The sequence below is a fragment of the Anguilla anguilla genome, chromosome 6 (assembly GCF_013347855.1).
Source record: "Anguilla anguilla isolate fAngAng1 chromosome 6, fAngAng1.pri, whole genome shotgun sequence".
NCBI classification, from domain to species: domain Eukaryota; kingdom Metazoa; phylum Chordata; class Actinopteri; order Anguilliformes; family Anguillidae; genus Anguilla; species Anguilla anguilla.
Window position 1 is genome coordinate 52,112,825 of NC_049206.1, and position 12,813 is coordinate 52,125,637.

The 12,813-nt window shown below is 47.3% G+C and overlaps 1 protein-coding gene across 3 annotated transcripts in view; it reads left to right on the plus strand.

The window, feature by feature from the left end:
* The window catches only part of fam184a (family with sequence similarity 184 member A), an 88,659-nt gene that overhangs the window by 58,273 nt on the left and 17,573 nt on the right, over positions 1 to 12,813 (plus strand). For 2 of the 3 annotated variants that reach the window (XM_035423389.1, XM_035423392.1), the window contains exons 9-13: positions 1,492 to 1,642; positions 2,781 to 2,822; positions 4,710 to 4,922; positions 10,128 to 10,281; positions 10,734 to 10,861. In XM_035423389.1, the coding sequence (XP_035279280.1) occupies positions 1,492 to 1,642; positions 2,781 to 2,822; positions 4,710 to 4,922; positions 10,128 to 10,281; positions 10,734 to 10,861 (688 nt within the window). The remainder of the gene's footprint in view (positions 1 to 1,491; positions 1,643 to 2,780; positions 2,823 to 4,709; positions 4,923 to 10,127; positions 10,282 to 10,733; positions 10,862 to 12,813) is intronic. The other variant, XM_035423390.1, reaches the window with a different exon arrangement.

Genomic DNA, 12,813 nt, shown 5'->3' on the forward strand with positions numbered 1-12,813 from the left:
CAAAGCTAATCAGGTGGCGCCTGCTTTGCTTTACAGGTAATTAAACAGGACTGGAGCTTTTGGCTTTGTTCTCCTGCTCTCGGAGAAGGTTCTGTCTCAGCCAGTCAGGATCACCGATGCTCTGCCGAGCCTGTCTCTGGGCCAGACTTGGACTCTTCACTCTTTTCTGACAGTCTGGCTGAAAGGAAGCCAAGACAAAGCTGGCGCCCGTTCGCATTGCTGCTGTCTTTCAGATAAAGTTCACCATGTTTGCTTTCTTTGTCGAAAAAAGGGCATCACTGCCCGTTTTAGAATCATTCACATACTAACATTACTCTCACACAGGTCATTACTTTTATTCCTTACACTCTGCAATGGCAAGGGGGGGGAGTACCTGGAATTTGAAAAGACTGCTGGAGACACAGCACATTGTGCCACTGGTACATTATTGTTTATGGGCAATATTGTCGCAGTTAACCTCAAATAGGCCCCCCCGCATCCCCCGCTGTGAATGTGAGCGGATGCATTAAAGGCCGCATCTCGCATCTGCCTCTGTTCTGTTACAGAGAATGCACTGCGAATGGCTGCCCGTCTCCGTTTTTTTCCTTTCATGATTGTTAGCGGTCTGCTCGAGAGAGAGAGAGAGAGAGAGAGAGAGAGAGAGAGAGGGGGAGAGAGAGAGAGAGAGAGAGAGAGAGGAGCGCAAATGGATTTCTGTTTATTAAATATGCACAGTGTCAGACCGCCCCCCCACCATCACCACCACCTCCACACTCCTAACAAATACCGAACATCATTCATCCCAGTAAGCATTCAGGTCCTTACAAAGGTTTTAAAGCTGCAAAGGGTATGAAATATTCAAAGGGGGGGGGAATTTTTGTAGATGCATGAAATTTAGTAATGTTGGAATTATTTCCTACTTCATCATTTTCCCTTTTAATGTTGCGATTTGTTGAATCCAGGAAGTATGACATTGAAAAGAACACGACGGCAAGCACAACATGACATGAATCTTTGAACACAAGTTAATTGTGTTGACAAATGTATTTACTGAAATGTGTAAGTGTACAGTATATGGTATATAATAATAATACAATACTATCACAATATGAATACTATTATTAAATCCATATATATGCTATGTTGGAATAATAATGAAAAACAAAATATCAGATAAATCATTTTGGGGACATTGTTGCCTCTTGTGGGAGAACTTATTTCTCTTTGTAACTTCGTGTACAATGTGCTTGTCAGCTCTTCATCAGTGATGATTTCCACAGCAGGAAAGACCTTTTCCATAGACTCAGGGTTCATGTACAGTCAAATTCCCGAGCTGCATAGTAACAGAACACACTGTCCCTCTGTTTACTCTACCAGGATCTTGAGCATGGCCTGTTTCTATTGGGGAAAATACAGGGACGGTGTGTATGTGTGTGTGTATGCAGGGTAGAGTGTGTGTGTGAGCGGAGGCCTAAAGATGTGCGACCTCTGGTTTCCCCCCCCCCCCCACAGGCAAGAGTGCAAGAAGCTTCGAGAGGAGCTTCGGGAGGGGCACGAGGAGGACAAGCGGGCCGCCCTCCTGCAGCTGGCGCAGATGAAGGAGCAGGAGCTGGGCACTGCCAGGGAGGGCTGGCAGAGGAAGGTGGAGGACCTCCTGGAGCAGGTGACCCGCGCCCGTCCCGAAGTGCCGCAGAGCTGCACCGACACCCGGCGTCACGGCAACACCCAGTCGCTCGGCAACACACGGACACACCAGCCCCCCCAGACACCGTGCAGGCTCCTTACTGGCCTCCCAGCATGTGCGGGTCAGCACAGAGCCCTTTACCCTGTGCAGACTCAGTCAGTGGATACAGCAATCAGTCCCACCTGTGTATCCCAGACTGTGTTACTGCTGTGTCCTCCACATGTAGTGGTTCTGGTAATACCTGGCTACTCAGCCATAGAGCCTGGTCATTGTCTGTGGAGAATGAACGACACCTGCCATGTAGGTGACTAGGCATGTGACTGGCCATTCCAAAGTAAGCGAGCCACATCTTACCTCACATATAACATCTACCTGCTTTACAGAGCTGCGCAGATCCCCTCAGTAAGATATGGCTGTGTGTAGTTGCCTCCGTCCAACTGCGCCGTATTATCCACCGCACTGCGCAGTCTCGCACTCGCCCACGCACACACGTCAGCGCCTCCCTGGGGAGACGTGAAAAGAAACGCATCTTTTTATAGAATGTTGCGCAGTTTAGGTTGTCATTTTTAATTCTCTCCCGTGGATATGTTCGAACCGGTGCATTTAAATCAGCTCAGCCCACAGCCTGCACGGCATGGACTGAATAGAGCAATCATACATGATTAAAACTGAATTTTTAAGAGCACTTGTGGATTATAATTGCATTAATATTCGGAAGGGTTAAGGACATCAATCAGATGGTGGGGAGGGGGGGGGGGGGATGGGGGTTTGTTGGCTTTGATGCGAAAGGCGTGCTTAATTTCCCTCTTTTAATTTTTGGAAAGAAAACAGTCTTTGGTTTGACACAATTGTCTATACTTCTCATACCAGCTGTATCTGAACTATATGGTGTTTTTCATCTATAACTATAAATTAACACCTTCTCTAAAATGGCTGTTTTTTTGTTTTAGTTTTTTTACTTAGCTGCCATACCCGGACCTAAATTTCTTCTTTCCTTTTGGATCTTTTTATTTTTTATTTGTATTTTTTAAACAGAATTTGATTATTTTTAGTTTCTTTTTTTGCTTCATTGATTCCTGAATGTGTCCCTTTATTCCTGTGATTTTTTCCCTCATAGCGGCAATCACTTGGTGAAGCTTTACATAAGTCAATCAGTAATGTAAGTGAAGCCCACTTACACACTTTGCTCTTTTTGTTTCTTTTTAATTTCTTGACCGAAATATATATATGCAAACATATATATTCATTCTGTGTGGCTCGCATGTTGGCCTTGCAAGATTCTCTTCTCTTTTTTTCCCTCTCTTTATTTGGACATGTTCTGGCTTGCACAACAATGCTAGTTTCAATTTCAGAGCGTCTGTTCTGCCTTTGTTTATTTTTTCTTCCGTACTTTCTTTGAGAGTATTTGTAGCGTGACTCTGAGTCTCCAGGGCGGTGAGTTGTGCTACACCAGGGCCAATAGGTCAGCGCTGCATTCAGACGTCTTCTGACAGAGCGTGCGGCCTCTCCTCTCGTACTCAGGAGCAGGACTATCAGAGAGAGAAAAGACCACGGCAGCGAAGCTACTATCATCCAGTTCCCAAGCAACGCGCATGAACGCTCATTATTTTAATAAGGCTTTTGTTCCACATTTACATTTATTTCTGTGCTCGGACTTGACTCTTGGTGCACGCTGGGTAATTTTTTTATTTTTTATTTTTTTTTACCGTCTTTGTGACAAGTGTATTTTTCTGTTCCTTTGATGCGACAGGCACCCTTTCCGTGCGGTGTGATTTTTTTTCTTCTGCGGTGTATGATATGTCGTGTCATTGCCACATCTGAGCATCTTTTCAGATTGCTTGGGAATTTTAAGCAGTTTTTTGTTTTTTTGTTTTTTTGTTTTTTTGAAATCAGGGCAAGGGTATCAGCAAGATGCTATATTTAACCCAGAGTTTCTACCTTTACAGAGACAGGAGCACCTCTTTCGATTGCAAATCACACGGTTTGTTTGACCTTCCGGCAGGTTCTGACGACGTGCGGCACACGTGCATGAACATCACAGTTGCACCGTGCTTCATCTCACTCTGTGCCCAGAATGTGTGTTTAGTCATGTAGGGATGGGAATGGTCCTTTTTTGTTTCCGTAGTTTTTGTTTCACTTGTTGCACTTTTTGACCTGTGTTCCGTAGTTGTTCCAGTGACCTTCGGTATCCACTTATTTTACAGCGCTTTGGGTAAAAGCGTCTGCCATGTAAATGTAATGTAATGTTTGTGAGTCTACACCGAATCCACGCAAGTCCTTTGAAGTGCTCTTATCTGTGCTCTATGAATTAAATTTGAATGCTGAGGTCCGGACGATGACACGTAGAAACGGACGTCATGTCTGGTTCTCCTGCTCACACTCGTTCCATCTCCAGCGAGTGTCGACCGTATCGTAATTAGACTTAAAAATCAATCAGTCACTTCAGGAGATGGCATGGCAAATTTAGAGAGGGATTTCAAAGACAAACACGTGGCTGTCCTACAGCTTCATTGTCAGGGAAAGTTGGCGAGTCGACGAAAGTTAGCTTTTTTTTACGCCACGTTCACACGTTGTCTCATTACTCATTTGAACGTGAAAGCCACACATTCCTAGTAAGTCCTCCCACCCGTTTATGAAGTTTAGCTATTAGAGTTCCAGCACTGCTCACACGCACGGCCACCCCCAGAGACGAGGGCTGAATCTGAAGGCTAAAAAAAGGTTTACGATAAACTGCAGCTACGGTAGGAGTAAGCGGATGATTCAATCGAAAGGCAGCATAGATCGAACCACATACTACCGTGTGCCAAACTGAGCTGGAAGCTAATGTAACATTAGCTAAAATATGATACATTAATAACAGAAGATACCCGGCGTTACTTCTGTTTTGAGTGTTAACGCCAAGTCCCTCTTGGGCTTCGATTGATTCCTCTCACCCTGTTAAGCCCAAGAGGAGGCTCCTCTATAGGGCTCAATCTGAAACACGGTTCCCTCTCCTCTCCCCCTGCCCCCGTACCCCCCCCCCTCCCCCCTCACCCCCACCCCGCAGATCTCGCTGCTGAAGCAGAGCCTGGAGATGCAGCTGTCGCAGTCGCAGAGCTCGCTGCAGCAGCTGCAGGCGCAGTTCAACCAGGAGCGGGAGCACCTCAGCCAGCAGCTGCAGGAGCTGGAGATGGAGCACCAGCGCAGGGAGCACAGTCTGCAGGAGGCGCACTGCTGCGCAATGCAGGACCTGGAGGAGGCGCGCCAGCAGGACCTCAAGGTGAGACCTGGGCTCTGATTTAGATTCAGGATTCCCCTGTCCTTAATCTAGCCTTTCACTTTACGAGCTAACGGGCTAAGCTGATTCTAGATCATAATTCCAGGACACCAGCTCTGGGAGCTCAAGGTGAGACCTGGGCTGTGATTTAGATTCAGGATTCCCCTGTCCTTAATCTAGCCATTTACTTTACGAGCTAGCTGGCTAAGCTAGCCGTAGATCAGCATTCCAGGACACCAGCACTGGGATCTCAAGGTGAGATCTGGGCTCTGATTTAGATTCAGGATTACCCTGTCCTTATTCTAGCCTTTTACTTTACAAGCTAACAGGCTAAGCTGATCCTAGATCAGCATGCCAGGACACCAGCTCTGGGACGGGCTAATAATACGGGTCCTGCCCTACATCGCCATTTACCTGTGGCTCTGTGCTTAGTCTGGTCTTTTTCGCTGCCCTGGGTTCATGTCTAGCCCTCCCTGGTGTTCCCGCCCGCTGTCTGCGTGACTTCGCTAACACTGGCTCACTTGGCCCAGAGAGTCATCCATCTGCCCTTGTCTGCTGTCACAGCTCCAATTCAATATCCCCCATCTGTCAGATTCCACTCTGACGTGGTGTAATGCAGCTACCTGTGGCTCCGATGAAATGTCTGGCTTTTTTTTTTTTTTTCCTCCCCTCTTTGTTCATGAAAGTGGGATCAGGCCTGACAGGAAATGAGGATGAGTTGTTTAAATAAAGACTGTGGAAACTTCCTAAGTGTAAACTATTCACTACTAGTGTCTGCTGTCATGGGTTCCAGCCAGAACCCCTCATCCCCAGGGTGTAAAGGAACATTCCCCAATTGACTGGGGAGTAGTGGTTACCCCCCTCGCTGGGAATCGGTGGAACATTCCCCATTTCACTATGGAGTAGTGGTTACCCCCCCGCCCCCCCCCCCCCCCCCCCCCACTCCCTAGGGATTAGTGGAACATTCTCCATTTTACTGTGGAGTAGCAGTTACCCCCTCTCACAAGGGATCAGTGAAACATTCCCTATTTCACTGTGGAATGGTTGTTACCTCTCCCCTCTCCCTGGAGATCAGTGGAACATTTCCCGTTTCACTGTGGACCAGTGGAGTGGTGGTTTACCCCCCCTCCACCCCCCGAACTGCATTTGAGGTTAGTGGAGTGCAGACTGACAGAGTGAATTAGAGTTACATTAATTCTGAGGGGGGGGGGGGGGGGGCTGCTAGTGCAGTCACTTTTCCTGAGAGCATTCGTCATACTTCTGAGAGAGGGAGAGTGGGCAGCAGAATCGGGTGGCGGTTTGAGCGCTGGGGCTTGTGGGTTGCGGGTTTGAATCTCGGGTAGGGCGGTGCTGTTGCGCCCTTGAGGCTCATACGTCAGTACAACAGCTCCACTAAGACCATGCTGTGTGAATTGAGTAATGCCGTGAGATGAAGCCATTTTAAGCCATTTTAAGCATTTTAGGTAACTCTCAATAAGGTCCCCTCTAAGAAAATAATGTTATAATTATTCAGTGCTCATATTAAGGACTGTTACAGTGTTTTCAGAGGGGAATATGGGGCAGTAATTCATGTGCCAATGGCCAATTTCCTATTCCGGCTCCGTTGAGTCATAAGTACCAGCTCGTGTATCCTTCTCTTTCAGACTACAGCACTCTGCCGCACTCCATCTTGATAGACCGGGGTTCTGCACTTTCCACATTTTTATTTAATATATGTGTGACTCGTGTAAGTGAGGACATATCCATCGCTGCATCTTGTAAGTTCAGCTTCAGAGAACTCTCTACACTCGAAAAGACCAGCTCGAGCACGGCCAAGCGGAGGGACCCGTTCAGCAAGACGATGGCTCTGTTGATTTATTCACCGGTGTTTAATAAGTAAACACGGGCTCTTCAGGTTCACTGTAGCGTTAACTCCTCTTAACTGTGCTGGGCGAGGGCCCCTCGCATCGAAATGAGACAAAAGGTTAGCCAAAAAAAAAAAAAAAAAAGGTGATACAGTCTCTCCCTCTGTTCGGAGCGTTTATCCGGTGCCATTAGTCGTTAACCTCTCGGGCATTCCCAGCTCCCAGAGCTTTTAAAATTTGGGCCTGGGAGGGCAACGACCTCTATTCCTGCACCTCGAGAAACACGATGAAATATTTACACCCCCTGCCCTCGCGCGTCCCTCCGCGTTGTGCCTGAAGCGAAAGGAATTCATTACGGTAGTTCATTGTTCATTGTTTTTTTTTTTTTTTTGGTAGTTTTTTTTTTGTTGTTGTTGTTCTTGCTTTTTTTTCCGGTCCTCGTTGACAGGTCCTGGTGTTCCGGAGCAGTTAGCCCCCTCGTTTGAGCACATATGTTGAAGCTCGGGGTCCTCTAATTGCCCGTGACCCCTAATAAGATCTCAGAGGGCTTTAAACCCGGAGAGCCGGTGCGAGGGCCGGGCGCAATTAACGGTCTTCAGCGGCTCCCGTCACCTTTACTGCTCGAGACCGTGGAACAAGGACCGAGGGACCATGAGTCACTGATAATGGCGTGACCCAAGGAAGAAGAAAAAAAAAAAAAGGCATAAAACATATTCCGGAGCGCTCGCTAGCTGAGATTTACGTCCGCCCGCGGTAGCGACGTTTGTTTCAATCTGTGTGTTTGCTTACATGGCGACGGGTTTAGTTAAGAGCGTCGTAAAAGGGATGTGATTCACGTATGGCGCCGCTCGCCAAATGAAGATGTACGGTTTTTATTCGCTTGTCGTCGGGAGGAGCGGGAACGCGAATATCGCCCCCACTCCCCCCACCCCCCCACACACATTAGATTACAAGGGGGCGAGGTTTGCGTTATCCGACGAAGGTCGCGCCGATGGAATTGTCCTGTTTTTCCCACAATGAAAAATAGACCGATTTGAGAGAGACGGGGCGTGCGAGTGGTACTCTCATTATCGTATGATTTCGGGGACAGACCCAACATGCACAAGTCATGCAAAGCTGAGCTCGTGCGTGGCGGTTTAGCGTGGGATAGACAGCGCAGATATGCGCTCTCTCTAATGGTCGCTGTCGTCGGCGAGTTGTGCGTGCGCTCGACTCACTGCGAGCACGGCGAGCGTCTCTGGAGACCGCGGCTCGGTGTTCTGCGGTCAGCCTCGTCTCGCGGATGCCTGTTGGTTCTTCGTGTTCGGCGGACGTTTTAAAAGCCTCGGCAGCACGCTAAGGAAACACGCCGTCGCCGCTACACGTGTTTCCCGGGGCTAATTATCGAGGAGCGTCGACCGAGAGTCGATTTACAAGCAGGGCCGTGCAGACGGATCTCGTTCCGGCCTGTATTAAAGAGAAACTCCTGCTGATATGAGTTTGTTGTTTCCTTCAGGGTCATTCAGAAACGCACGATAAAAACAGTGCGATGGCCTCCGCTATGAGAAGGTTTACCCCGTCAGAGGTTTTTTCCGTGGGACATCACCTGCGGCGTTGTTAGGTGTCTGAAAATATGCCCGCTTTGTTATTCTTTTTAAAAAGCCTGTGTTGCCACGGGAGCTCTGCAGGAGCAGGGGCAAGAACTTTCCGGAATCCTCCTGCGCACCCATGCATCAGGGGTCCCTGGTGCACCATTTTAATAGCTCTGGCACAGCCTGACCGTTTCATCGGCCCACTGAAACGGTGCCTTTCCAGCCTGCGGTGTGCTTTGGAGAAACCGCAGGTGCTCCTGCACCTCTCTGTGCTCTGTGATGTAGTCTCTTTGGGGGAGGGAGGGGAGTGGGGCGGGGGCATGTGGGCAATAAGCATCCTGAGGCTAGGTGATCACATCCTGCCTCTTCAGAACACTGGGATTACATTTAAGGCTTTTTCACATTCCCTGGCCTAGTTTATTTCTAGTTTCATGTTGTGAAATAAGACCTTAATCCAAGTTAACATCATAGCTACCAAGTCTCTCACACACTGTGCTTTATCTCCACGTCCAGATCGCTAGAATTCAAGGCAAGCCATTGAATAGCTTTCGTGCTGATTGATTGCAAGAAGTTGTAAGACCTCAGCCTGTACATACCTCACTCTACCTCACTCTTGCTTGTTTGCTTTCTTGTTCGTTCCGACCACGGAGCTTCTCCACCGAGCTCCCTGTTTCTCTGCTAATCGCTCAGTCATTGCCCATCTTCCACCGTGGTCTGAAGACGCATCTCTTCTCAACTATCACTACTCTGCAGGGCACTCCCAATCAAGGATTGCTCCCATCATTTGAATCCTAATTTGTTCCTGTAACACGTTCATGTTACACTTGCATCTCCGTCCAGCACTTATATCACTTGCATCGTTAATCTGGATGTTGTAGCCTGTCGTTGTGCTTTTCTGACAGTGGGAGGCTTTAGCTGGCGCCCCTCGTTCTGTGTACAGTGATCTTAATGTTAACAACTCCATCTACACGGTTTCATTTAGGGTGGTACAGGGTGCTGAGGTTTTCAGCCACTACGTTAAGCATGGCTGGAAAACTAGAACGGTTTTTCCAACATCCCTCAGCAGTTGCTGAAAAGCTCAATTGTTTATTGATTGGAATTGGAATTTCCAGTTATTTGACAAAATAGTCCTGAAACATACTTTGTGTCCCAGGTAACATAAGTGACTCCCCTCTTTGATACTGTTATGTAACCTAACTCTGCTCTTCATCATTTGTTGTATCCTCTTTCCCACACTAGTCATCTGCCCTGTGGCCTCTTTAACAAAGGGACAAGCCCACCACAATTAGTCCACGCCCTGGTCTTGTGGTCTGTCTTTCACAAGAGAAGTGCCTACCTTTGTGTATTATGCAGCCTCTCTTTCGTAGCCAAGGACTAGTCTGCAAGGAGCCTATTTTTCAAAAGCTGTTCTCTCTCTCTGCTTTTACTGGTCTTAAAACCACTCACAAGCTGTCTGTTTTACTTTTTTTTATATCAGGCCTGAACCCACTCATGAACTGTAGAGTGTCACTCACAAATGAACTGCCTCTTTAGACCTGATAGATATTTCTGTTCTGAAGTATATAGCGTGTCAGTAATGTGGCTGTGTTTTCCCCAGTAAAATAGTTTCTGTCACCCATTTCCTTCTGTAAGGTCTGTGTGACCATTTTGCCTGTGTTGAGCAGTTCTGACCAGTGTGTGTGTGTGCATGTGTGTGTGTGTCTCTGTGTGTATGTGTGTGTGTACATGGATGTGTGTGTATGTGCGTGTGTGTGTGTGTGTGTGTGTGTGTGTGTGTGTGTGTGAGAGTGCAGGAGCTGGAGGAGCGGCTCAGACAGCAGCACCACGCAGAGCTGCACACTCTGAGGGAGACCCACAGACAGAACATCGAGCTGCTCAAGCAGCAGTCTGAACAGGAGCTGCAGACACTGCGCTTTGAGCTGGAGGACGAGGGCAAGGCCATGCTGGGTAAACTCCCAAATAAATCACCCTAAACACTGCAGCTAAGCTCCCTGTTAGTCTTACCGCAAAATAATATTAGAAAGATTAACATTCATTTTCAGGTCAAAATCTGTTGAGTCTTTAAAGATTCTGAGCTTTAATATGTTTAATATGTTTGTAAAAACATCATACCACTATTGAGAGCTACTGTACATCGCACAAGAGAATAGTAGATTTATTTCTCTTTATCCGAACAGATGGATTACAGTGAGATAGCTCAATGGTAGAAGACTGGGAATACAAATGTAAATATAGAGAGGAAATTCAGTAATAGAATGGCAATATCTGAAATCTGTAAATAAGGGGAAGAAGAGGAGGCGGTTGGTTAGTAGCATTCGACAGTCGAGTATAATATTTATGCCAAAAAAAAAACACGTATATTCTGCAGGAAGTTAAATTTCTCTCCCTCCTGCTGGCAGCTTCCCTCCGCTCGGAGCTGAACCACCTCCACGCCTCGGCCATCGAGCACCTGCGCCAGACACACCAGCAGGAGATTGCCGCCGCCAAGCTGGAGCTGGAGAACGCTCTGGAGCACAGCCGAGAGCAGGTGAGCCTTACCTGGCGCTGCTCGCCTGTACGGGCTGAGATCTAGACTGAGCACACACATTTCAGCGAGGATTTCAGCTAAGCAAGGATTTCAGCTCAGCAGATATTTCAGCTCAGTAAAGATTTAAGCTCAGCAAAGATTTCAGCTCAGTAAAGATTTCAGCTCAGCATGGATTTCAGTTCAGTATAGATTTCAGCTCAGCATGGATTTCAGCTCAGCATGGATTTCAGCTCAGCATAGATTTCAGTTCAGCAAAGATTTCAGCTCAGCAAAGATTTCAGCTCAGCATAGATTTCAGTTCAGCAAAGATTTCAGCTCAGCAAAGTTTTCAGCTCAGCATAGATTTCAGTTCAGTATAGATTTCAGCTCAGCATGGATTTCAGCTCAGCAAAGATTTCAACTCAGCAAAGATTTCAGCTCAGCATGGATTTCAGTTCAGTATAGATTTCAGCTCAGCATGGATTTCAGCTCAGCATGGATTTCAGCTCAGTAAAGATTTCAGCTCAGCATAGATTTCAGTTCAGTATAGATTTCAGCTCAGAAAAAATTTCAGCTCAGTAAAGATTTCAGCTCAGTGGATATTTCAGCTCAGCAAAGATTTCAGCTCAGCATGGATTTCAGCTCAGCAAAGATTTCAGCTCAGCATGGATTTCAGCTCAGCAAAGATTTCAGCTCAGCAGAAGTAAAATTCCCTGAACTGAGACACTTATCAGCATTAATGAGCAAGAAAAAAAGAACAGTCTCGAATGCCATTCTCTTCTTTTGCCTAATTAGCAATTTTACATGTCACTGTTTATAGAACTAGGGAGAGCCCCAATCAGCACAACAGGCCTTAGGGCTTGAGTATGGTTAGAAATGCTGGAAACGAGCCGTACATTAATACTGAGGTTTCGGCTCAAAGTGATAATTTGCATATCACCCACATCAGTATGACAGGCGAAGTCTCGCTGCACGGTCTCACGCTCCTCCCCTGCACAGATCCAGATGTTCAGTCACACAGACACATCTGTCCCGCGAGGGCCAAACTGCTTGTCTTTCTGTAAACAGCAAGGTCAAATACCAGCCGTGGCGTGCTCAGTGTTAAGAAAGGCAATTTGCTATGAAGGGCTCTCTGATGTGTTCGGAAAATTAAAGGGAGAGGGCATTATCTCTCAAAACTGCTTTCTCCTGTGAAGTGGTCTAACATCAAGACTCAATGGGCTGCCACTGATTTTCCATGACAATGAAAACAATACCAGCGACGATAGCAGCGAGGCGAAGCATTCTGTTTCCTTCGCGCGTTTTAAATGTAAGACACGGATCCGCGACGATGCAAATATTCACAGAAAAACGCGGACGATAATGTTTAAATCATTTTTTTTCGTCTCTGAGGTTTGATATCCCGAGTGAGCGAGCACGAGTTTAAATTCAAGGAATAAACAAACAGGTATTGCCGTAAACAAATTAATCATTTGATTTTTTTTCCCTGAAAAACCGCAAAGAACAACACAGCTGGAGGCGTTATTTTATTCCCTGGTCGGGTGCTGTTTGCTCAGCAGCGTCGTGCCCGGCGTTAGCGGTCTCAGATCGGCTTGCCGAGTTCAGACACGTCCCTCGAGATTTCACCGGCGCAAAAAACAGCTACCTGGTGACTCGACCCGTTCCAGGCAATCTCTTAGCAGTCTATCCCAGCATGCCGCCTGTTCCCTGTTTCCCCCGCTGTCACGCGGACACCTCATCTCCCTGGCGACGGTCGGAATTGTCAGCAGCTGCGCCGCGCTGCGTGGGAGCGCGTCTTAATATCTTTAATATCTCAGTTCTGGCGTTCTGAACCTGCGCGTCCTTAATGCGGAATTAAGAGGACGCGCTAATCAAAGGGCTTCAGCGGCGTCCCAGCATGCCGTTGCCTTTCTGATGTTTTTTTCCGCGCCGTTAAACAGAAAGGGACCGGCCTCTTTGATCCTCTAAACGTG